Here is a 26,705-nt window from a genome sequence, read left to right as displayed (position 1 = left end):
TTTGGCTTTAGATTTAGATTCAGATTCATGATTTATTAAGTTTGGTTATTGCCCTGTTTCTGAATCTATTTGTAGCAGGCTACAGCAGACAGTGTCACCCTCCTGCAGAACTTTTTTTTTTTTTTAGGTAATAGGCTAGCCTAACATTGGCACTGAGTGGATGTTGTGGGTCTCTGAGAACAGACGGGGCGCTGTGTGGTCGCTGCGACGCTGCTACGTCACATGAGCTCGTCACATGACTGTCATGAGGAAAACACAACAGGAAGAGAGACTGCTCTTGCTCTTTGTTGTTGTTGTGCATACTTTACATTGGACTTCATTCAGACGGTGACCGAGCAGCTGCAGCTCTCCCCGGCTCTCTACAACCTCCACTGTGTCTCCGCCGGTTAGAGGCTGACCGTCCCCGCGGCACCGAGCCACCTGAACCGGGACTGACCGTCCACCGAGGTAGGTAACGTTACGGTGAGAGCCGCGATGGAGGAGCACGGAGAGCCGCGTATTAACCACTGAATGTGATTAACGTCCGTTATTACAACACGGGAGACAGGGACAGGTCGGTACAGACAGTGACAAACACCACGGCGGGAAATAACGAGCAACTGGCGGTTTGTGTCACGTCATATTTAACACAAGTAGCGGAAATGCGAACTCACTGACGACGACGACACGAATGTTTGGTGTTAACTGAGGTGTCACCGTCAACTCCGTGCAGTAGATTTAGTAGAAAAAGCTTCAGCTAAAGTAACCCTAAAAACTCAGTAAGTCATTAAAGGCCACATGAAACGTTCAAACACCTCGGCTAAAACAGTGTTGTCGACACTAAAACATCAGAAACACAACCAGTGCAAGCACAACTGTAACATCAGTACAATATTACATTTAAAATTACATTATTGTGCACAAAATTAAAGGTACACATTGTTATGTAACTGATATAACTTACAAAAAACGTGCTATGGGCCTGCAGTACAGTAGGTGCATTGGGGTATAGGACCTATTGGCTATAGATACCGATAAAGACTGTGCAAGTTGTGGTAGCCTAGTGCAGCTGCAACAAACCCATAGTCAGAACTTTGAATGTTCTACTTGTGGATGACACCCACTGCTGACATCAGTGTTTAGTCTTGAGGGTCAATGTTGACAAGACCAGATCCATTTGAGATTATTCCCATCATTTCCCATGGCGCCTCAAATTTGACTTATTTTCATTATTTTATATAGGCTACTTGAGTTACTAAGATTGTCATGTTCTGCCCCCCAAATTACCTTTTAGACTATGATTTCCTGTTTTATTTTGAAATGATCTTCACTTGTCTGTCTGCCTCACATCAAATGATTCACAGTTTCTGCCATACTCACTATCATTTCGCTGCAGGAGCAAGTGCCATCGAATGGTACATCTGCAATTGCCAAAACCATAAAGTTAGGATAATATTTAACATGTTTGATTTGATCAGAATATCAAGAAGAAAAGCAGTCAGACATTGAGGTGAACCTGCAACTCTAGCAAAACTTCTAATTTTTTATTCCAACACTGGAAATGTATTTGTCACAGTGAAATTACTTGAAGTTGTTTGGTGTGAGGCCGACAAACCAGTCACCACCTATATTCTTAAAGGGATAGTTCAGCTTTTTTTTAAGTAGTTGTATATGAGCTACAAATGCCCATTAAAGGACACTACTAGATGCAGTAGGAAGATGCATCATGCTGCACCGAGACACAGTAGTACACTGTTGTCAATGAGGGACGGGAAAAAAATCAGCGTATTTTCGCCACCTACGAGAAGTCCCGTCTCAAAATAATACACCAGTTCAAGAATACGAATGCATCAGCTGGTCGGAAAAAAGTTTGTTTATCTGGAACTAACTCACTCAGTAGTACTCCTTTCTACTGCATCTAGTGTACTTAATGGGCATTTGTAGCTCATACAACCCACTTAAAAAAAGCTGAACTATCCCTTTAATGCTGCTGTACATCTGGATATGCATCAGTCTGACACATCTGGTTTATCAATATCACCAGTACAGACTAAATTGAGTATCAGCCATAATGTGTGTTTGTGAGGTTTCCTGGTCTCTGGTCACTGACAGCAGGTTTTCTATGCTGACGTCTTTTGAGATCATAAATGGCATCAGACATCCACCGCTGCTTTTCTTACATCGGACCAGGATGAAATCTTTTACTGTCCTCATGGATCTCTGGACATGCAGGGGCTTCAGAAAATCCTTAGGTGCATTCAGTTTGGTATAGATTTAGCTGTAGAGGGATTCATTCACCATCAGTCTGCACTTAAAACAAGGTTTTATAGAAATATTGTCAATTTACTAAAAAATCAACAGCTGGGTTCTCTCATTTAGTTCCATGCTTTGATGTGTCTCCAGACTGTAATCTGATGAATCTGTTTGCTTTGACTTTCCTTGATGTGAGTCTTGACTAGAGTAGTGTGGAAAACTCAATCAACATGGTTTGGATCTTTAATTCAGTACAAACCCCTCTGGCAGGGATTAAGTTGTGACTGAGTCCTTTCACACCAACCGCAAATGTTATGTCGCGAAAATGCGACGTCATTTTTTTCTGCAGCGAGGCTGATTTTACTGAGCTTGCGAATAAACGCATCAGCCAATCATGTAGCGTGAAAAAGGAGGTACGTCACAATCCCCATGTCACAACACCATCACAACAATGTAAACAACCTGTGTCTCTTTATGCAATAGTGTCTTTGCTCTGACCACCTTCTCACTATCTCTTTTTATATACAGTCTATGCCACCTGGTATTGTTTAACAAGGCACACAAACTTTACAAAGACAACGAAATGAAGGACAGTGATCAGATATGCAGGGCCGTTGTATAAGGTGATGATAATTCTAGGGGCCCAGTGCCCAGTAGGGCCCACAAAAAACCCCGGTATGTCTAACCATTGTATGACTGAATTATTCTGCATAAGACCCTGACTAATACTCTTAGTAATGCTGCATTAGCATCAAAACAAAGTAGGCTAAAAAAAAAAAAAAAGATAATACATACGTAGTCTAAGAAAAAAAGTGGAAAAGTCAGGGGCCCACTTTAGTATTCTTTCAGGGGGCCCAGAATTCCTAGCAACGGCCCTGCAGATATGGATCAGATATTGAGCAGGCAGTGAGCTGCTGTCTTGGATATAGTGAAGTTGGTAACAAGACGACAGTGGCACAGTGGGTGTTGAATATGTGCGGGATAATTAACAAGTAGCTGTGTTGAACGTATTTAAGACATGTCGTGGAGGTGAAGAACCACCCGACGGCGCAAATCAAAACTTTGGTTTATAATCGTCGCATATTCGCATAATCGCTGCCGGTGTGAATGGTTTTATTGCGAAATATTTGGCGGCTAATATTTTGCATCGTGTCATTTATTCGCCATGTCCCTGGTGTGAAAGGGCCTTACTGTATGTGATCAGGGCAGATCCACACACCTATCACAGAGAATCAAAGCAAATAGATCCACCAGAGCAGATTCTGGAGCAAAGGTTCTGAACAATAGTAGATCATCTGAGAACTAATTGGTTGAAAAACTATATCATCTGTTTCTATATTGTGCCTTGCAGGGTCAGAGGTCACCATGGGGTCAGCTGTGGAGAGGACGGACGAACACGTGAGGGAGTATCTGATCTACCGAGGCTTTACCAGCACGCTGAAACACTTGGACAGCGAGATCAAAGTGGACAAGGAGAAAGGCTTCAGGGTACTGACGACCACAGAGAACAACGTGGTCTCCATGGTTGTTCTCTCTAATCAAAGACGAGCGTGTTTTAGAGGCAGGTTCTTTTTATTTCAAACGTTCCTCTCTCTGCAGGTGGATAAGATCATCGACCAGCTGCAGCACTTCATCCAGAGCTTCGACCTGTACGGTCTGAAGGAGTACTGGCTCTACCTGGACAGACGTCTGTTCTGCAGACTGGAGGACATCTACAGATCCACCGTCAACAAGCTGAGGACCAGCCTGTACAGATACTACGTTATCAACACCATTCAGGTACGATCCAGTGGAGAACTGAAACAGATGGTACTGCTGTTAGAACAGCTGTGGTAAAACCCTTCCTCCGTCCTCTCCTCTCTCCAGAAAGGAAACCTGGAGAAGACTCAGGAGTTCTTCCAGAGGCAGGCGATGGAGCTGCAGGGTCAGGCCGAATGGCGCGATTGGTTTATCCTGCCGTTCATCCCCACCCCCGAGCAGAACCCCGCCTTCTCTCCGTACTTCTCCCGCCAGTGGGCCGACACCTTCCTGGTTTCTCTTCACAACTTCCTGTCAGTGCTCTTCCAGTGTATGCATATCCTTCACTTGTGGAGTTTACGTACAAAAACACAGCTGAATGTCACAGTGAAGGTGCTGTAATGCATGTCTGGAACTCTATGGAATATGTTGCTGATCCACTGTGTGTGTGTTTCATTTCAACCCTGCATCTGCTGGTTTCCGGTCTTTAACTGTTTTCCACCTCAGCCTGTCCTGTTGAGTTTCGATGCAGAAGTCCAGAAGACGACGAGTCTGACGGAGGAGAATGAACAACTCCGACAGCTGGTGAGAAGAAAAAAAAATGTTGCAGTGGTTTTGTTCCGAGGTGTTTTTATTAAAAGCTCTGAAAAGTGCCACCAAAAGAGGCAACACCTGACAGGCCAACCAACCATGGTGAAACCTTATCACTCACTCACTCACTCACTCACTCACTCACTCACTCACTCACTCACTCACTCACTCACTCACTCAGTATAGGGCAGGATCTGCTATTGCTGTTAAAGGGATAGTTCACCCAAAATTCAAATTTCACTCATTATCTACTCACCCTCATGTCGACTAAGAGCTGTGAGAATTTTTAGAGTCCTCCGTGCCTTCTCTGAGTTACGGGGGGGTCCGCGCAGCAGTATTTGTCCATATAATGGTTGTCAATGGATACCAACTTTCTTCGTCCAAAAAGACACACCAAAAAACATCCAAATACCTCCATACTGCTCGTGTGTAATGTTCCTCTTGTATTGAAGCCCCGACATGAGAAATTGTTCCGCCGATCAGTGCACTGACACAGGAAGAGCAGTGAACCGAGACACTGGGAGCTTCCGCTACAAACAAGCTTACAATATAGACTTATTTAATTTTTTTCGGAACAATTTCTCATGTCGGGGCTTCAATAGAGGGTATGCGTTTACGTCATGTTGCCCTCGGCAACGCCCCGTTCGATCGGACTGAGTGGCAAAACAAACCTCCCTCAACGTGCTGGCGGATAGCGGTGGACTCATAAACTGGATAAAATATCTTATATCAAAACAAACTGATGTCAAAAGGAATCGACAACCAGCTCCCCACAACCGTCTGCTCCACTGACACTTTCTGTAACACGCAGTGTGACCGCGGTACCGGCAGAGTGACTGACAGGCTGCTGTTATTGTGCAGAGGGACGAGATTACAGCTGTTACTGTCGTCCTGACAGTGACTCCCGACACTAAAACACGAGCTGCTTTTATTCTGGAAAAACTCTGACCAGTCAAACTGTAGGATGTGTTAGAGGACTAATTTATCTGTCTAAACATCAGAACTACGACACCTGAAACGGTAAACACAGCTGATCCATCGAAAAAAATGACCGCTCCAGTGAATTTACTTTCTGTCATTGAGAACAGGTTCTTGAATGTAACTCGGTCAAAGTGAGACGTATCCTCAAGATTTTTAGCAGCTCTGTTAGGTCATGCTGCTTTACATGTTGGCAAAGCTAGACATGTCAGACTTGTGTGGGCTCGGAGAAAATCGCTTCGCTGCTGCGTCGTTTTTAAACTTTGGCGGCTCTGCCACTCGTCTTTTTGCCACTCAGTGGACGTTCCACAGCGACTTCCGAGTACGGTGACGTCATGTGCATACCCTCTATACAAGAGGGACATTACAGACGAGACAAATACTGCTGCGCGGACCCCCCCGTAACTCAGAGAAAGAACAGAGGAAAATTCTCACAGCTCTTAGTCGACATGAGGGTGAGTAGATAATGAGTGAAATTTGAATTTTGGGTGAACTATCCCTTTAAGCTAAAAAAAAAAACAATTTAAGAAGTTGCATGATATTTGTAAAAAGTCAAAGCTTTAGTGGATGGATGGATGATATTGACCCCTCTTCTCTGTCTTGTCCCCTCCCGTCCAGCTGTTTGCCCTGCAGACCGAGAGCCGGGAGCAGAGAGACGCAGATGAAATGGTCCACCACAAACTGCCAGCCTATGTTCAGAACATGGACCGACTGGGAGACACTGAGCTGTGAGACACTAACATCATTGTCTTTACTTATGACTGACTACAACAAAGATGGCTGCCATTCTGTTAATTTTTAATTTTTTTTTTTTTACATGTTTGTTGTGTCGAGTCTTTACAAGACAGTCAACAACATCTGCTTTTAACCAAAGTTATTTATTGGACTGAAAGTTCACAACTTGCCTGGTCCCACGGACTCCCTCTGTGCCCCCCACATGGAACTGTTATTTACCTTATACGTTGAAAACAAATAATAGTGTGTCACAATGATCGTCAGGTATGTGATTTCTGTTTTCTGAGTTAAAGCACTTACATCACAGACTTTGTTGTGTTGGCCATTACAGATGGCAGCTATCTTACATCCTCTATCAAAGTAGTCTTTTAACTTTCTTTTTACATTTCTGTCTGCCTTGCAGTTTATTGCTTTTCTTCCTGGTAGTTAGTTAAAGGTAAAGGTTTTTGTTGTTTGTTTTTTACCACCAATCAAAGGACCCGCACATTTCTGATGTAAGTGTTTCAGTGTGCTCGCCTCTTTTTTCAATTTGACCTCACTGCCTTGACTGACTGCATTTGTTTTCCTGGTATTTTATTTGAAACGTCAATTGTGGTTTGGAATCAAACCTTTTTCTTAGCTGAATTTAGAGCGTAAGGTGGACAGCCACCTGCTGAACGATGGTTGGTAATGTTACAGTGATCATTTGAGTTCAGAGTTGTATGTCTGAATTTTCAGAACAAGGTAACCATGCAATAAGAATTCATTGTTAAATGAAGATGCTGTTCTGTAGAACATAGTGAGAAGAATAGAGGGTTAGATTTTTATGATGAGGGACGGGACAAATGTGAGGGTTGTTTTTATTTTGAGATTTTAACAGGTTGTTGGTCAGAAACCTCGTATCTTTATCCCACAGTCACTTTTGGAAGAATGAATCAGGCACTTTGAAGCAGATAAAACTGTAGATTTATTATGTGTTCATTCGTATAAAATATATATTTAAAAGGCTTTTAACTAACTTATTGTTAATGGTATTATATTTATGCTGTTACGTACTGTGTGCTGTGATGCAGTTGATGTTACCAAATAAACAATTCACCTGATGAATTGTTGTTTCTTGTCAGTTCGATCCATTTTTTTTTAAAATACCACTGTAGACTGGGTTGTCTGAAATCTATATTCCAGTAAATACCAATAGTAGTAAGTGTAGTAATGCTAAAAGTGGTTTTAGTTTAAAGTGCAGCAATTTTAATTACTGTTCAGTGCTTTCTTAAAGGGATAGTTCAACATTTTGGCAAATTGGCCCATTGTCATAATCCCTATAGTCTTAGCAGTAGGTTCATTACATTTAGTTGTCGGTGCAAGCTATTTTTAGAACGGTGGAGTAGAGCGGCGAGCTGCTCAGAGCTACTCTATGGAGGCTAATGGAATTTCTTGGTTTCTCTCATCAAATACACAATCCAACTTCTCCAAAAGGCTCTGCTGGACAAGTTGTGACCTGCACATTCACCACACAATGAAATAATAATGGAACGTTACCAGGTGGAGTTGTTTTCGAGGTAAATTCATGCAAAACAGCTGATGCACGTTGCCTTCAGGGACAGTTTTTCGACAAGCAGTCTCTGCATTTGCCTCTAAAACAACTCTGTCTGGTAACGTTCTGTTATTATCTCATAGCGTGGTGAATGTGCAGGTCACAACTTGTCCACCAGAGCGTTTTGGAGTTGTTGAATTGTGTATTTGATGAGTTTGATGAGGGAAACCAAGAAATCCCATTAGCCTCCGTAGCGTAGCTCTGAGCAGCTCGCCGCTCTGTTCAGCTGTTCTACAGTAAAAACAGGTTGCACCGCCAATTAAAGGTAACGAACCTACTCCTAAAACTACAGTATAGGGATTATGGCAATGGGCCAATTTGCCAAAATGTTGAACATGCAAAATGCAAAAAAAAACTCAAACAAGGATAAAAAATAACAATAATTTTGACTATATATCCTCATTTGGTACCCTTATTGTGTTATAATCAGTTATTTAGCTTCTTGTCCTTAAATCCACCTTCATTTGTTTAAGGGGCTTTCACACCAACCTTGTTTGGTTTGATCCGAGCTAAATTTACGGGTGTGAAAGCTCCTCCAGGTCTTTAGTCCAGACCAAAGTCCTGAAATGTGGTCCGACCAAAAGATGTGGTCTTAGTCCGGATCAAACTAAAGCAATGCCAAGTGGACAGGACGTCAGAATGTCATAAAAAGTTCTTTGGTGCGCTCGCATTAAAGCAGAGTGTAACCAGAACCAACTGGATCAAATGTAGACAATGTAGGAAAAACACCAACCTTGGTTCAGACTTCAAGGTGTGAAAACACCCTGATTTTTGTTTTCTATTTTTCTTTTTAACAACTGAATCAGTGTGTTTGCAGTGGAAACTTTTGATTTTTATGTGCATGGGAAACTCATGACACACTTAAATACAATGAGTTCTATTATATAAGAGTTAGTTTTCATCTAATCATACCCAGTTAGAGCCAAAACAAATGGAAATAAAGAAAATCCATTGCACATTGTGTTCCTTTGTTCTGGCTGAGGCGTTTTAAACCTTCCACATTGTCAGTCAGAGGAACAATACAGTAGTGTAGTCTGCAGGAAACAAGGTTATCTACAATCATTCTGGCATCTCTGGAGGTCTAAAGTGGTCCAGTTAATGGAGCTGTTTCTTAGATGGTAAAAACAGGACTGGATGAGCTTGCTAACGTCATCTACTATCCACACTACTACAGCAGTGTGACAGCCTGCTGTAATGTTCAGTGTAGGGCAATTATTTCTACCCAGAGAGAACTGTCTGGGCAGCAGTGTGAGCTGTGGTGATTATAATTGTACTCTGGGCAGAAAAGACCTGGGGGTTAATTTAATCTAATAATCTTTGAAGCTCTGTTGAAAGCCTGTTACACTTTCATCATGATAGTTGAGTAGAAATTCTAAAGCACAGGAGGACAAAGATACGGCATTAAAGAAAGCACATTTATATTGTATATCCTTTCTATCAGTATCAACTTACCATATAGAATTTAATGTCATCAGCATAGCAGTTTAATTAGTACTGTTTGTACTTTTAAATAATGACCCCAAGCTGTAACATGGGCAGATTGTTCTTCGAAGATTCTGTTTAAAGAGGCTTCAGCGTATCCTGGCCTTATATTGTATGTTTCCTATAGGAAATATTGGAAACACAAGTATTTCCTTGTGAAGAAGCAATATAACCAGAAAATATACATCATATATATTTGAAATGAATTAAAATCATCTGGCAGCTTCCAAAGCAGCAGCATAAAACACGCAGGTTTTACTTCACAGGACTGGTACAATAGGAAATATTGTTAAGACAAGAAGAAGTGAAAACCGATACCTGATTAAAAAATAACAAATAAATCATATTGTTGGACCAATAGAAATGTTGTGCTACAAAGGCTATAATCCAGCCAGGAACAGCAGGCTGAACGAAATGAAGGGTTGTTTAAGGTCACAATGAAACCCAACATGTCACTAGGTTAAGTGACATCATACCTGTAAGTTATTAAAACTTTTGCTGTCTCAGCACTCAGGGATGCCAAAAACCAAGAGCACCAGAGTATCTATGGAGGGGAAGTAGAGATGTGGATCAACTTGCAGCAAAGGACATGCTTTGTACTTGACACTTTCACTTATGAGTACCAGTAGCTGTGTCAGTAGAATTGGTGGTTGTGCTTCCGTCTACATTTTATCTTCATTTTCATTTTGTGTGTAAAACACCAGGGTGGCCTCGCCAGGAAAACTTCAAACTGAAACATACAAGTTAAACATCCACTGAAACACATGTACTACTGAAGAAGAAAAGGGGAACATCAGATTTTTTTTTTTTCAATCTGCCCATTTTTTTTAGACCGTAAAATACTGGACGGTCTGTATTTTTCTGGCTGTGCTCTCTCTTCTGCTGGTTGTTCATTGTGATGAAACAACTAATGTTCAGAAAACTGTATTAGTGCCACATTCTGATGGAAACCTGGCTAATGACAAGGCGAATGGACAAGAGCAGGTCTGAAGCCTAAAGATTAGCTGCAAAATACAGACAAATTAGGTCTTTATACTTGATATTATGACATTCAAGTGTAGGACATTCACATGCAGTAAGCATTGCATTGCAAAAGGTAACACTCCATATCTTAGCCTTGCCGTTTGTGGGTAGGATCTTGTCTTCATTACAGCTTGGATTTGTTTTGGTCTCATTTAGTAGTTTTGTCGTTAAATGTGTTCACCCTTGGTTCTTGCTTCCCCCCCTTTTAGGGACTTGGTGTCAAGCCAGCGAACAGTCAGCACCACCACCACTCCTTCCAGAAACTTCTTCTCCACATTCCTACCACAGGGCCGACGCACACCAGGGAAACCACCTCAGGCTGCAGGGTCTTCACCAAACCAAGGGGCGGTGAGCCGGAAGGACCCGCCGACTACTCAGGTGAAAAGAGTCAACTGAACTTCCCTGGAAGTTGATTGGACAGTTGGAAAAACAGTTGTCAGATCAGCAGTCAGTGTTCTGGAGTGTGTTGTGTTGAAGATAATTGGAAAATCCCCAACTTTTCTGTACAAATACAAAGTCAAGAAAAGTTCAGCGCTAAGGATAATTTACTAGTCTGATGTGAAAGAGGATTTAGAACGTTACCATTGATCAATGACATCAGGAAGAGAAAATGAATGAGAAATTCTAAATCTGTGAGAACCGATGTACCCTATTGGCTGGTCTGATTGAGCTATTTCTGTATGTGTCACATTAACACAACATTTTGCCTCCAGACGTTGTGGCTTCATAGCATTTATTTTAATGACTCCATGTAAAGATGGATGATCCATCTCCACTTCCCTTCACAAAAATAAACCAAAAATAATCTGGAAACAGACGGCACCATGTTGCACTCCAAGTTATTTGGAGCCAGAGTCTGTATAGAGAGCCTAAGCGGAAGCAGGAAGTAACGGTCACCATGGGACCTCAACTCTGAAAAACTCACCATTCAAATGAACGGGACGGAAAATTTTATTTCGTGATCAGTTTGAATTGTGCCATGAGAAAAAAATATGTCCTCTACCTGTTTAAAACATCACGTTTCATCCCGAGAAATCAGCAGTTTGTTGTAAAGCTATTGTAGAATAAAATTCCCGTGTCAGTTGGTGACGTATTTTTTGTGGGACACAGATCTGTAGTCCGTAGAGCGGTCTTTACACAAAATACATTCTTCTGTTGCCGTTTTATGATAAACGGCTGATTTCTCTTCATGAAACATGATGTTTTAAACAGGTAGAGGACATATTTTTTTCTCATGGCGCAATTCAATCGGATCACGAAATAAAATTTTCAGTCTCATTCATTTGAATGGCGAGTTTTTCAGAGTTGAGGTCCCATGGCGCCGTTACTTCCTGCTTCCGCTTAGGCTCTCTATAGTAATGATCAGGGGTGGAGCCATGCTGTCGAGGTCCCGCCTCTATGGCTTCTTCACTCAGTTGTTAGCCAATCATAGCCGTTGGTCATTGAAAACAATCTTCACTTTATCTCTTGGAAAATACTTTTGATATGTTATTTTGCTACTTACTGTAGGCTCATATTCTTTCTGTTAGCATAAAGGGGGCGGGGCTAATGACCCGTGCAGTGATCCTTTGACTTAAAGGGATAGTAGCATTTTTTTTAAAGTGGGGTTGTATGATCTACAAATAGCCCCTAAGTACAGTTGGTTAGCTCCAAATAAAAACTGCGTTTTTCCTGCACTTTGAAGGGCTGGAAAAAATTATATTATAGCGAACAATGGAACTGTGTATAAACCTCTTTTAGGCGGCGAAAATAGGCCGTTTCTTTGGGTCTGTTTACAACACTGTATGTTGTAAATCTCTGGGCAGGGCTATGGGCTGGCGTTGCTAACGGGAGGAGTGCAGAGAGTCTTCTACTGCAATTAAAGTACTTAGGGGCTATTTGTAGATCATACAACCCCACTTTAAGAAAATGCTACTATCCTGTTAATGTTTAGGAGACTATCATCTTCATCAGTCATTGGTGTTTCTATATACTGGTAAAGGACAATTGAGATTTTTCAGTTGTGTTTCTACATTGATGGTCTTTTCACTCAGATCTTCTGTATCTAAAATTAATTTGTCTTCCCCAGTCTGCAAAGTCAAAAGACACGGTCCAAACTAAGGAGGCGAAGCTTGTTGCCAGCCAGACACCAAGCAGTGAATCTCCCAACTCCCAGTCCCAGCAGTCGACAAACCAGTCAACGACTCAGGTGTCATATCCCAGACACAAGAGAATCCAGGACCATGAGAAAGAGAGGAAGGAGCTTTTCTCTAAACCACCACAGCAGGTACCTGAAGAGGGATTCTGTTGACATTCAGCCATCAGACCTGTTTGGTGACTCAGTCTTATCCCTGTTTTGTTTAATTAAAATGATCGTTTGACATTTTGCAAAAGAATCCATTTTCTTGCCAAGAGCTGGACAAGAAGATAAATGCCACTCTTACAAAAGAATGCTAATGTTAAAGGCTTTGTGTCTGAGGCTACACTGTAGGTTACACTATAGCGACAATAACTTGGGGAGAATACGTCAGTCCAACCGCCCAAAACCCATTTCTCTGACTACCCATTAGTGAGACTTATTCTAGGGTTATGGTTAGGGTTAGGGTTACTTAAGTCGGAGAAATGGGAGGTCGGACTAATGGACGCAAAAATATCGAAATGTATGGTCGGAGAAATGGGAAGTCAGAGAAATAGGAAGTCAAACAGACGTTATGCGGCCCAATAACTTTGAAGGCCTTATGGGGACTTATGCTGCGTTCGAGACAAGTCGAAACACTGATCGTTCCCAGTTGAAAACTCAACAGAATAACTATCTTAAAAATAACGTTTAAAATAACACTTTTTGGCATTTTAATGCATTTTAATTGATGATGATGACGTTGACGGTGTGCCTCTGCACGGGTGCAGATTGTTGTGTGACGTCAGACAACTGATTCTGGGTGAAGTCGAGGTAGATTTTTTTCTCCGACTTTGCCAAGTCTTGAGGTGGCGTTCGATTGCATTTCTTCAAGTCGGAGATCGGAGAGATCCGAGTTCTGACTTGCAGCATTAATAGATCTTTGCTGACATCTTGGAAGAAACAGGAAGTAACTTGTGTCATTCATTGTTGTTGTTGTGTTTTTTCTAGTATTCTTATTGGCTAGCATGGCTTCTCGTTACACTGCCACCTATAGGGTTGACATGCTCATAGTAGCTTTTAATGGCATGTTCATGATTCAGGTTTGTGTAAATGAAGAGTTTTTTTGAAAACAATCTGGTGTGAACAATGTTATTTTTGAAAACATAGAGGGGGAAATTTAGTTTTGTTGTTCAAATACCCAGTTATGCATAAGTGTGAGCCTAACTGTATGCTTCCATGTGTTGCCCTCAGACACCTGAGAAGAAGGGGGAGCCTGGAGAGGTGGAGCCTCCTGCAGAGTCCTACAGTGAACCTCCTGAATCAGCCTCCTCCAGCAGCAGCAGGAGCTGTGGAGGAGGAGCAGAGGGGGGAGGTCTGTCTGCAGAACAGCCCTTTATCAAACTCAGCCAGGAGGAATACGGAGAGCACCACTCCTCCATCATGCACTGCAGGTCTGTCAGCAGCACTCCCACTTCACTCTAACTCTAACGGGTCAAACTGGGGCACTGACCGACCTCACTTATTTATCAGAAAGAATCCAGATGTTAAAGGGATACTTCACCCAAAATCAATAATTCACCAATTTTCTACTCACCGTCATGCCAAGGAAGGGTTTGGAGAACTTTATCAAAACATTTTTGGAGTTCCAGGGGGGGTCCGGCTGACGACTTTTTTATGTGGTGGCTTCAGGACAAATTGTGTCAGTATGGACGAGCAGGGCGATTCAAAAATGAGCTCTATCCGCCACCATTATATGAAAATCTGTTGTCAGCCGGACCCCCCCTGGAACTCCAAAAGTGTTTTGATGACTCCGAAAGTTCTCCAAACCCTTCCTTGGCATGACAGTGAGTAGAAAATTGGTGAATTATCTATTTTGGGTGAAATATCCCTTTATTTACAGCTGGACCTGAGTGAACCTGTAGTAGCAAAACAAAAACTGATATTCTTCTCTTTCAGGGTTGATTGTTCTGGTCGCCGGGTTGCCAGTTTGGATGTAGATGGAGTTGTAAAGGTGAATCTCTATCATTTTCTGATCAGGTTACATGGACATAGAAAAAAAAATACAACAAATGCACGTTCAACTAACTTAAACATACGTTAAAGTCTTCCTCCTCCTTTATCTTCATCAGGTGTGGTCATTCAACCCCATCATACAGACTAAAGCCACCATCATGTCCAAGTCTCCTCTGCTGTCTTTGGAGTGGGCCACCAAACCTGACAGACTGGTAAGAACATTAAGTCAGTATAGAGACAGTAAAGGTAAAACATGTGGACAAACCACTGGATGTATCTCATATAGTTTTGGATTTGCAGCAGTTACACACCATGGTTTGTCAGTATCAGTCATGTTTCTATTTATATATAAGGGGTAGAATTAGTGCATGCACATCCAGTGTGTGAGTCCAGATGCAGAACAAAAAGCAAAGTAAGGTTAATTCATTTTTGGGAAGCATTTACCGGTGTGCCAACATTTTTTTCCTCTTTTATCTATTGCTGCATTTACATGATCACTTTTAGTCGTTGATGAAATTCTTATCCTAGAGAATAACCTGATTACTAAAGTGAGTGATTCTTCTGTTGTGCTATCAAGCATGATTTCAGTAGCATGCTTGAGCAAATCTTGTACCTTAGTATAAACATACAAATCCAAGACAAAAACACATTTTCAATACAATGTAGAACCTGGATGTGTAAACACCAAGTAAATCTGACAGGTCACAGGGTAAAAATATTGGTCCAGTCTCAGTTGGCAAATTTGAAATATTCTGAACTACCCTGTCACAGACACCTGAATATTTCTGTGACGTGTCTCACAGTCACATTGTGTGGAATTAGCTTCCATCATCATCAAGACCCTGTTTGACCACATCTATTCAAAGTGGAGACTTGGGTAGTAGGTCATAGTGAGGGCCAGCATAAATCTCCAGTTAGGCTAATGAAATAAAAAAAAAAATCAAATTAAATTCCACTCTTTTTCTTTCTCTCTCCCTCTGTCTGTGTGTGTGTGTGTTAGTTGTTGCTAGGCAGCGGCGTTGGCACAGTGCGGCTGTATGATACCGATGCCAAGAAGAATCTTTATGAGATGAACATTGATGAAACTCACCCACGGTACTGTACAAAGTGACTGCACTGGATGTAGAATGGTTCAGTGGAGCTGATGATGGAAAACACACAGGCCCTTATTCTGTTTGTGCTTTATAAAATCATTTAAAGGGGACATGTTATGGAAATATCACTTTTTGAAGGCTCTTTAACATATATTTGGGTGTTTGTCTTGCCTTCTGGCCCCCAAAATGTTAGAATTGACAAAAAAAATGTAATTTTCAGGCTCCCTACTTGAAATCCATGTGGTTTTACAAGCTGTTCCCTCAGTTGTCTTCCAGTGATGTCACTAGTTTTTGAATTTGCATAACCCCACCCCTACCTGGTACCTGTAGAAGGGGCGGGGCAAGCAGTGGTTCATTTGCATTTAAAGGGACAGGCACTGAAACCAGCCGTTCTGAACAGGGCTGTTTTGAGAGGATGTTTGATCCTTGGGGTATTTTGACCAAAGCATGTCACAGACATGTCTTTAAGACACTTGGGAACTATTTGAATTTGTGGGAGAGGGGCAGAATATGTCTCCTTTAAGTGGATTGTAGCAGTGGTTATTTGGGACATTTGCAGTCATCCTGCTAACAGTTTTCACCAAATGTTGCAGTGACAATCTTAACATGCAATTGCGACATTTTGGATTTTGGTGCTGTCTGATGGCACTAGATAAAAAAGTTAGAGCATCACTAGAGTTAATACAAGTCATCAGCAGGAAATATGGCAGGCAATACATTTCACTAACCAATCGAATTATATTGTTTGTTGAACTACACAGTCAGATAATAATGTGTGTTTTCTTCTGTCTCTCAGTATCTTATCTCTAGCCTGCAGTCCCAGCGGCTCGTCCTTTGTGTGTTCGGCGGCGGCTCTTGGTCGATCTGGAAGTGCGGAGTCTGGCCCTCGACTTCCTATACCGGTGTCTGGACAGCTGCTGCTCTGGGACACCAAGACTGTCAAACAGCAGGTAGTTAAGCAGCTGGTTCAGTCATTCTTATTTAGCAAGCAGGTACTTTGCAAAGAGTTGTGGTGTAAATGAGTCCCTCTCCACACCGGTATGGAGATCTATCATGCTGCTCTTGCTGTGTACAGTACAGAGATGGCAAACACTGGTATCACACACAGGACCATATGTTTGTCCTCGTTTTGCTTCTTGGTAAGTGGTTTAGGAACTCCACTCGTCCTCTGATGACACCACAGCAGTGCCTTCCCTGACCAGACATCTGCTGATTGTAGTCTTGTGTTGTTTATTTTGCAATTTGTGTATCAGCAATGAGGCTGTTTTGCGGTCTCTCTGGGATCTAAGCCTGATGTATTGAATTTCTAATTGAGTGTGAGTCCATACACTGTCCTTAAGAAACCTTTAAAGTCTCATCATGGTTTGATGCTGAGACTCCAAACTATCATTTAGTTTGAAGCCCTTTTTCCACTGTCATGGTTGTACTTAAAGGCATAGTTCAACATTTTGGCAAATTGGCCCATTGCCATATTCCCTATAGTCATAGCAGTAGGTTCATGACCTTTAATTGTCGGTGCGAGTTATTTTCAGAATGGTGGAGCAGAGCCGCGAGCTGCTCAGAGCTACGCTATGGAGGCTAATGGGATTTCTTGGTTTCCCTCATCAAACTCATCAAGTACACAATCCAACAACTCCAAAATGTGACAGAGTTATTTTAGAGGTAAATTCATCCAAAACAGCTGATGCGCGTTGCCTTCAGGGACAGTTTTTCAGCAAACAGTCTCTGCATTTGCCTCAAAAACAACTCTGTCTCGTAACATTCCGTTATTATCTCATAGCGTGGTGAATGTGCAGGTCACAACTTGTCCACCAGGGCGTTTTGGAGTTGTTGGATTGTGTATTTGATGAGTTTGATGAGGGAAACCAAGAAATCAAAAAATTTTAGCGATTTTTAATGTGATCCCAGACTGTATTTCCTATGTCTGTATTGTAATCGCTGTTCCCTGTCTCTCAGCTTCAGTTCTCTTTAGAACCTGAACCAGTAGCCATTAATTGCACGGCCTTCAACCACAACGGGAACCTGCTGGTGACCGGAGCTGCTGACGGAGTCATCAGACTGTTTGGTCAGTTTATTTAATCTTCATCAGGGACACGACCAAGTCCACATCTGTTTACTATATCAGATTAATCACTAATACACTGTGACAACAGATGGTCTGATACCAGAGCTCAAAGTAACAACGTGACAACACTTAGATTTGTGATGAACTAGCATCCCACAGAGTTTCATTCTGCACAGCAGAGTGGAATCAGGACTGAGTATTTGAATCAATTCAGAGTTGTAGAGTGATGTGGAGTTCTGTACATGTATTTAAATATCATTCTACTTGTAAATGTCTTTCTGTAGCATTTATTTACACATGAACTGGTCAGCACTGAATCCTCTGTCTGTCTCTGGTGTAGATATGCAGCGCTATGAGAGCGCTATGAGCTGGAGAGCTCACGACGGAGAAGTCTACAGCGTGGAGTTCAGCTACGATGAAAACACTGTCTTCAGCATCGGAGAGGATGGGAAGGTGTGTGTGTATTTAAAATACATTATAAACAGAATGAAATGAAATGAAAAATATGTTTTAAAACCTGGACTGGAATGAGTGAACCTGTGTGTGTGGGTGTGTGTGTGTTACATTTACATTTCTATATTTAGCAGCTAAAGTGGTTAGCACTGTGATCTGTGAGGAAGCCATGTTTTTCAGAGCGTGAGAGTTGGAGTAGGACAGAGAGAGAAGGTGGGTGGGGGCATTGGTGAATACGTGATTTTTGTGATCTGTGGATGTGATCCTCTTTTTTACCTTTATTTTACCAGGCAGATTGCTTGAGATATAAAAAAAATCTCTTTTCCAAGCAAGGCCTGGCCAAGAAGGCAGCAGACAAGATACATATACACAAAGAAGAAGGGACAACATGAGAGAGAGAAAATAAATAAACATCCAGAGCCCTGTGGAGGAGTTATGCCCTACAGGCCGGTGGTGGTATAAGGGGAAGAGAAGGAGAAAGAGGGGGCTGGGTGTTGGAAGAGAAGGCTGTACCAGGGGATCCTGAGGAAAGAGAGTTCATATTAAATGAAGAGAAGGAGGCAGAGAGGCTGGGTGGGGGCAGAGAAGGTCCTTCAAATGAGGTGTGATCAGGTGCATTGTCAGTGCCTTGCTATCTTGCAGCAAAACCTGGTCTGAAGTCAGTGGAGCAGTACTTCACTGGTATTTTACAGGGACATCATGGTGGCCAGGAGAGTTCAATACACAGCAACTTAAAGGGATATTTCAACATCTTGGCAAATTTGCCCATTGCCATAATCCCTATAGTTTTAGGAGTAGGTTTGTTACCTTTAATTGTCGGTGCAAGCTGTTTTTAGATCGGCGGGGCAGAGACGTGAGCTCTGCACGGCGCACAGTATTTCCGTCTTTCCCTCATCAGACTCATCAAATACACAATCCAACAACTCCAAAACGCTCTGGTGGACAAGTTGTGACCTGCACATTCACCATGCTATGAGATAATAACAGAATGTTACAAGACAGAGCTGTTTTCAAGGCAAATGCGTAGCCGGAACTACATTCCAGACACGACTGCTTGGCAGAGTGACTTCAAAAGGGCAAGTAGTTCCGAGTATTTGCTTCATGTGTCGTAATGTTACATAATTATACATTTTTATCTCATAGCGTGGTGAATGTGCCGGTCACAACTTGTCCACAAGAGTGTTTTGGAGTTGTTGGATTGTGTATTGTAGTTTGATGAGGGAAACGTAGTGCGCCTCTGTTGCGTTATCTGAGCAGCTCACGTCTCTGCCCCGCTGATCTAGATAACAGCTTGCACCGACAATTAAAGGTAACAAACCTACTCCTAAGACTATAAGGATTATGGCAATAGGCGAATTTGCCCAAATGTTGAAATATCCCTTTAAGAAAAAACCATGGAAATACTCAAACACACTGCAAATTCAAGACATCTGTATCAAATTGGCAGCACATTTGCAGTAAATACTCACAACAGCTGGATCATGTAATGGAGTTGCGTATCTGCATTGTAGCTGTGGTAAGAAAACCACAATGTGAGTGAATAATGGCACCAAAAGCATCGGTGTTGCCTCAGAGAGTGAGGGGGACAGCACAGATCTTTGTGGTATATCAGGCGACAAGAAATGACTCTGTATCTGCCATATACTCAATGAGTGTGTGTGTGTGTGTGTGTGTGTGTGTGTGTGTGTGTTCAGTTCATCCAGTGGAACATCCATCGATGTGGGGTGAAGCAGTCAGAGCAGGTTTTACCTCAGGACGCCACCGGGCCCTTCGTACTGTCAGGTTACAGTGGATACAAACAGGTAAGCAGTGTTACTATGGAAATAAGTGCTCTACCTCACAGACAGCTTCACAGCTCATGTCTTATTTATTTCTTCTGACCAAGATCAATTTTGACTTGGTTTGGAATCCTGTAGAAAATATTGAAGAAATAAAAACAGTGATTAGTCAGCATATTTATCTGTATAGTACTATGTTTTAGCAAATGTGGTAACAAGAAATAAATCCTGTAATAGAAAATTAGGTGAGAGTATGAATAAATGGAATGACGCATCGACCTTCTGTTCAGGTTCAAGTTCCTCGGGGTCGACTCTTTGCCTTCGACTCTGAAGGACAACATGTCCTCACCTGTTCCAGCTCAGGAGGCCTCATATACAGAGTAAGTACCCTTCATCTTCACCCTCATCATCAGTCCACCTCTCATACAATCATGACAGTTATTATCAAAGCTTTTTCAATTATTATTTATCTATAGCTTTTATTTATATCTACACGTGGAAACTCTTATCTTAATATTTAGTGTGAATGCTGGAAGCATTCACACTATTGTTATTCAAATCTTTATTCTCTTTTTTTATTAGTGTGACTGCTGAAGCAGTCACACTATTGTTCTTCTGTTTGGCCATTTTCTTCCGCCTTTTTACGGTCTTCTTCTAGTCCTTCATACTTTGTGCTATTTCAACAATTCATATATCAAAACGTGCAGCTTCTTTTGAACTTTATCGGCATTACTTTTCTCTTTTTATCTATTTATACTTTTTCAAATATTTAACTTTTTCTGATTTTTTTCAGCTTTATAATGTGTGTGTGTTGCGTCTAACGAGCAGAGCCAGAGTGGTGTCAGAGTGGATAGAGGCAAAAAAACATTCTAGAGTTTTTCTGGCTAAACTGTCAGCACGGCCACAAATTAAACTCTAGACAAATTATTTTCTCCAGTTTTGTAGCCACACTTGTCTTCTGGCTAAAATTCTGGTCAAAAATGCAAAGAGACTTAGATAATAATTTTAAATATTTTTTAAATGCAGCCAGGGAGCTCTCTGCTCCCATTCAGCTCAATGCATTTTTTTCACATCAGCAGGAGAAGGAGCTCAACTTTGTAACTTGCTGTTAAGTGCTTTTTAATTCATTTTAATTCACCAAAAAATAGTCACAGGTCACAAAAAAGTCCTCTCCTTACTTGGTGTGGCTAATGTATACTCATTTATTTTTATTTTAAGCATCATTGAAAAATCTCACATTCATCAAAGTCTCAACCTCTCTTCTTCACAACTACACTGTAGTGTAGGGGTTAGGGTAACTGCTTGCCAACCCTAAGGTCACTGGTTCAAATCCAATGGAAGAACTTTTGTTTTGTTATGTTGAATTCTGTTCTCCTCCCCCGCCTTCAATTGGTTACAGGTGTTTGTTATCTCCTTGATTACTCGTACCAGTTTGCAGCACATCATCACATTACAATGAATGACAACAGTCTTGAAAGCTATGTGCTCTCTGTAGCCCAGTGGCAGAGTAAAGACTTAATGATTATAAGGTCATGGGTTCGATTCCTGCCTCAGTCATTTCACATCATTGCTTGACTTTTGATTCCAATTATTCAGCTGTCATTGGACAGTCTTTGATTCCTCATAGTATAAAGCTCATTGTAACTCAGGTTCTCTGTGGCCATATGGTTAGTGTGTTAGGTGTTGTGCTATTTCAACAATTCATATATCAAAACGTGCAGCTTTTTTTTAACTTTATCTGCATTACTTTTCTCTTTTTAACTATTTATACTTTTTAAAATATTTAACTTTTTCTGCAAATTAAACTCTAGACAAATTATTTTCTCCAGTTTTGTAGCCACACTTGTCTTCTGGCTAAAATTCTGGTCAAAGATGCAAAGAGACTTAGATAATAATTAAAAATATTTTTTAAATGCAGCCAGGGAGCTCTCTGCACATCATCACATTACAATGGCAACATGCTTATGTCTGTGCTCTCTGTGGCGAAGTGGCAGAGTAAAGGTTTAGTGATCATGAGGTTGAGGGTTCGATTACGGGTTCAAATCTTGCCTCATCAACAATTATAGTGAATTATTTTCCCAGTCGTCCTCTGTTGACTTCTGATAACTTGCTTCATGTTGAAACTGCTGCTCTCAGCCTGAAATTCACAGAAATTTTCATTCTAAGTCTTACTTGGTGTGGCTAATTTCTGCACTTTCCTTACCTTTTTTTTTTAAGCAGGAGCCAGTGATCCTCTTATTAAAGGTTTTCTTTGCCACTCACATACTGTCTCTGCCTGTAGCCTAGTGGTTAGCTTGCTGAGCTGGAGACCTGAAGGTTACTGGTTCAAATCTTGCCTCAATTACAATTATTCACAGAAATTTTCATTCTAAGTCATTCAAGCTTGACTCTCAAGCTTCCTTGATGTCAGAGTGAGACAGAGTGCAGCTCATCAACAGACAACAGTCTCTGCAACTGTGTGTGCACTGTGGCCTAGAGGCAGAGTGGAAGTCTATTGACCATGAGGTTGTGGGTTCGAGTCCGACCTTGGTCAAACATTTGTATGGTGATCACTGCTTGCACTATTTGCTAATTCTGCAACAGCGTTCAGCTGCTGTCAGCAGTCACACCATTTCCATTCTTGGAAATGCTTTTTCTAGTTTTAAATATTTTTTAAATGCAGCCAGGGAGCTCTCTGCTCTCATTCAGCTCAATGCATTTTTTTCACATCAGCAGGAGAAGGAGCTCAACTTTGTAACTTGCTGTTAAGTGCTTTTTAATTCATTTTAATTCACCAAAAAATAGTCACAGGTCACAAAAAAGTCCTCTTCTTACTTGGTGTGGCTAATTTATACTAATTACTTTTTATTTTAAGCATCATTGAAAAATCTCACATTCATCAAAGTCTCAACCTCTCTCCTTGACAACTCCACTGTAGTGTAGGGGGTAGAGTAACTGCTTGCCAACCCTAAGGTCACTGGTTCGAATCCAAGGGAAGAACTCTTGTTATGTTATGTTGAATTCTGCTCTCCTCCACCGCCTTCAATTGGTTACAGGTGTTTGTTATCTCCTTGATTACTCGTACCAGTCTGCAGCACATCATCACATTACAATGAATGACAACAGTCTTGAAAGCAGTGTGCTCTCTGTAGCCGAGTGGCAGAGTAAAGGCTTAGTGATCATATGGTCACGGGTTCGATTCCTGCCTCAGTCATTTCACATCATTGCTTGACTTTTGATTCCAATTATTCGGCTGTCATTGGACAGTCTTTGATTCCTCATAGTATAAAGCTCATTGTAACTCAGGTTCTCTGTGGCCATATGGTTAGTGTGTTAGGTGTTGTGCTATTTCAACAATTCATATATCAAAACGTGCAGCTTTTTTTGAACTTTATCGGCGTTACTTTTCTCTTTTTAACTATTTATACTTTTTAAAATATTTAACTTTTTCTGCAAATTAAACTCTAGACAAATTATTTTCTCCAGTTTTGTAGCCACACTTGTCTTCTGGCTAAAATTCTGGTCAAAAATGCAAAGAGACTTAGATAATAATTAGGGCTGTCAAACGATTAATTTTTTTAATCGCGATTAATCGCATTTTTTCCATAGTTAACTCGCGATTAATCTCTATTAAAAATATTATATATGGTGCTTTGGACTTTCAACACTCCAAAGTGTTATAATCTCTAGACAAACAACTTTTAGACCAGACCTAGTAGGCCTACCTAATCATAACACATGATGCATGAAACTCACACAGAATTGAAACGAATTGCATCCAGTGGAAATTGCCCTTTACTTTGCTACGTCTCTGCCTGGCCATGTGCATTTGTTGACAACCGATGCCGTCAAAAAAATCAATACATGGCCATGTGCGTTTGTTTACAACAAAGCCGTCAGAAAATCAATGGATGGAGCTGTGGATATATGTTAGACTGTGTATATTTGTGTAGCAACCAACTTGAAGGTGCCTTACCGCCACCTACTGGACTGGAGGTCCCACACTCCAGTCCTCCAGTCCAGCAGACAGAGGACAAAATGGGCCGCGATTAACCGCGATTAAAAAATTTAATCGCGTTAATTTTTTTAATTAATCTCATCGCGATTAACGCGTTAACTCTGACAGCCCTAATAATAATTTTAAATATTTTTTAAATGCAGCCAGGGAGCTCTCTGCACATCATCACATTTCAATGGCAACGTGCTTACGTGTGTGCTCTCTGTGGTGAAGTGGCAGAGTAAAGGTTTAGTGATCATGAGGTTGTGGGTTCGATTACTGGTTCAAATCTTGCCTCATCAACAATTATAGTGAATTATTTTCCCAGTCGTCCTCTGTTGACTTCTGATAACTTGCTTCATGTTGAAACTGCTGCTCTCAGCCTGAAATTCACAGAAATTTTCATTCTAAGTCTTACTTGGTGTGGCTAATTTCTGCACTTTCCTTACCTTTTTTTAAGCAGGAGCCAGTGATCCTCTTATTAAAGGTTTTCTTTGCCACTCACATACTGTCTCTGCCTGTAGCCTAGTGGTTAGCTTGCTGAGCTGGAGACCTGAAGGTTACTGGTTCAAATCTTGCCTCAATAACAATTATAGTGAATTATTTTCCCAGTCGTCCTCTGTTGACTTCTGATAACTTGCTTCATGTTGAAACTGCTGCTCTCAGCCTGAAATTCACAGAAATTTTCATTCTAAGTCATTCAAGCTTGACTCTCAAGCTTTCTTGATGTTGACAGTGTGCAGATCATTAACAGACAACAGTCTCTGCAACTGTGTGTGCACTGTGGCCTAGAGGCAGAGTGGAAGTCTAATGACCATGAGGTTGTGGGTTCGATTCTGACCTTGGTCAAACATTTGTATGGTGATCACTGCTTGCACTATTTGCTAATTCTGCAACAGCGTTCAGTTGCTATCAGCAGTCACACCATTTCCATTCTTGGAAATGCTTTTTCTAGTTTAATTTATCATTGCTATTAAAATCATATCAATGTCTGTGATGTTTCTTAGTCATTTACTTCATAGTTATTTAAGAAAAGTTGAGCTGAAGACAACTGGAATGAAACTTCTTACAAGTCACAAGTCTAGTTGCTGTCAATTCAACTCTTATAAACATGATGATAACAGTAGTAACTACCTTTATATGTAGTGTCTTTTTAGTGTCATTTATTTATTTATCTATTTTACTCTTTTTATTTATAGAAAATAGTTTCTTAAGTTGTTGTGTTTAGTTTTTTTTTTATTATTATTATATTTATTTTACTCAACAGTGTGTATGTTTTCTATATGAATTAAATTCATATTTTAATAGATTATTTTGATTGATTTATTTGCTAATCCCTCTCCTCTCCCTCTTCCAGTTGACCAATGGGGAACCAGCCCTGGAGAGCGTGCTGTCGCTGGGCGGCCACAAAGCTCCTGTAGTGACGGCTGACTGGTGCTCTGCAGTGGACTGTGGCACCTGCCTCACAGCCTCTATGGATGGGAAGATCAAACTGAGCACGCTGCTGGCACAGAAGTCCTGAGGACCTGACGGAGGAAGCACGAGTGGTCAGAGGTTATCAGGCATTCACTTTGCCACGAACTGAAGAAGACTATTCCTGAATCTTATATATCAACATTTTCATAATGTGATACAAACAGTGAAACCCCAGAAACCTGTTATAAATTCATATGCACATTAAAATTCCAGTAAAAGTTTGATCTTAGAGTCGGTTTTCTTTCTTTTGAGTTATATTTCAACATTTTGGCAAATTTGCTCATTGCCATAATCCCTATAGTCTTAGATTTGTTACCTTTAATTGTTGTTGCAAGCTTTTTTTCGATCGGCAGGGCAGAGATACAAGCTGCTCAGCTAACGGTATGGAGGCATAAGGTATTTCCGTCTTTCCCTATCAAACTCATGAAACATGAAATGATAATGTATAATTATGTAACATTACGACATATGAAGCAAATACTCAGAGCTACTTGCACCAACATTTAAAGGTAACTAACCTACTCGTAAAACTATAGGGATTATGGCAATGGGCTAATTTGCCAAAATATTAAAATATCCCTTTAAGCTGCATTCAGAACCTCTAAGCAGAAGAAGAGCTCCACAACAGTCTGACAGATTCACAGCCTAAACATTTCCTCCCAGTGAAGTCGTTGTGATCATGTTACCAAGTAGCTGCTTACAGAGCAGTGGCATTATCCCACTGGAGTCGTGTTGCAGCAGAGGAATCTAATTCAGTCTTTCCTCTTTTTAGCTCTGTGTTGGGTCTCCACCACCCCCTCGGTAAAATATTAGCTTCTCCAGCTGCTACTGTGTTCACCAGCCTGTATTTGAGTTGGTCTGCTGTTTACTGCTGTAGAGGGTGTGTCGGAGCCTTTCAACTGAAATGCCTAAAATGAAATGCATGGCAAGAAGCTTCTGGGTTAGATTCCAGGACCTGTGCCTATGGGTTCTCTTCAGGTTCTCCATCTTTCCCACAGAGTCATGTGCACTGGGTTTATTGGTGACACTAAGTTGCCCATAGGCATGATTGAATGTTTTTTATTTAAAATAAAAAACGTTAATTTGAGTAGCTTGTCTGCATGATTATCATTCAGTTGACAGACAGTTAACAAGGTCTGTTTATAAATGGTATAGGGACCACCACTGTAGTCCTACCTGTACACGTTTAACATAAAAACGTGAATATATGAACCTGTGTATTATGTGAATAGCTTAGTATCCAATGCACAAACCGGTGTACAGTTTAATATGAAAGACAATTTCATACAATAGTCGACCTGAAAAACGACCCATGCCATATAGACTGTAAAGCGTTGGACTGAAAACTAGTTAAACGTGGTTACCTTGATAACCTTAACTTCTATTTTGTTGTACAGGCCT

At 41.1% G+C, this 26,705-nt stretch overlaps 1 protein-coding gene across 1 annotated transcript; it reads left to right on the top strand.

Moving 5' to 3' along the window:
- Positions 1 to 227: 227 nt before the first annotated feature.
- wdr91 (WD repeat domain 91) lies at positions 228 to 25,528 on the top strand. The gene is made up of 18 exons (XM_085794183.1): positions 228 to 447; positions 3,584 to 3,720; positions 3,832 to 4,011; positions 4,099 to 4,306; positions 4,472 to 4,554; positions 6,157 to 6,266; positions 10,561 to 10,729; positions 12,420 to 12,617; positions 13,701 to 13,900; positions 14,406 to 14,460; positions 14,579 to 14,674; positions 15,463 to 15,557; positions 16,353 to 16,506; positions 17,513 to 17,621; positions 17,962 to 18,074; positions 19,769 to 19,876; positions 20,143 to 20,232; positions 25,186 to 25,528. The coding sequence occupies exons 2-18, from the start codon at positions 3,598 to 3,600 to the stop codon at positions 25,348 to 25,350; spliced, it is 2,256 nt and encodes a 751-aa protein (XP_085650309.1). The 5' UTR covers positions 228 to 447; positions 3,584 to 3,597; the 3' UTR covers positions 25,351 to 25,528.
- The last annotated feature ends 1,177 nt before the right edge of the window (positions 25,529 to 26,705 follow it).

Source organism: Trachurus japonicus, chromosome 12, assembly GCF_045865225.1.
Source record: "Trachurus japonicus isolate A0001 chromosome 12, Traja_1.0".
In the NCBI taxonomy this organism is placed as follows: Eukaryota; Metazoa; Chordata; class Actinopteri; order Carangiformes; family Carangidae; genus Trachurus; species Trachurus japonicus.
This window is presented reverse-complemented; position numbering and strand designations above follow the sequence as displayed.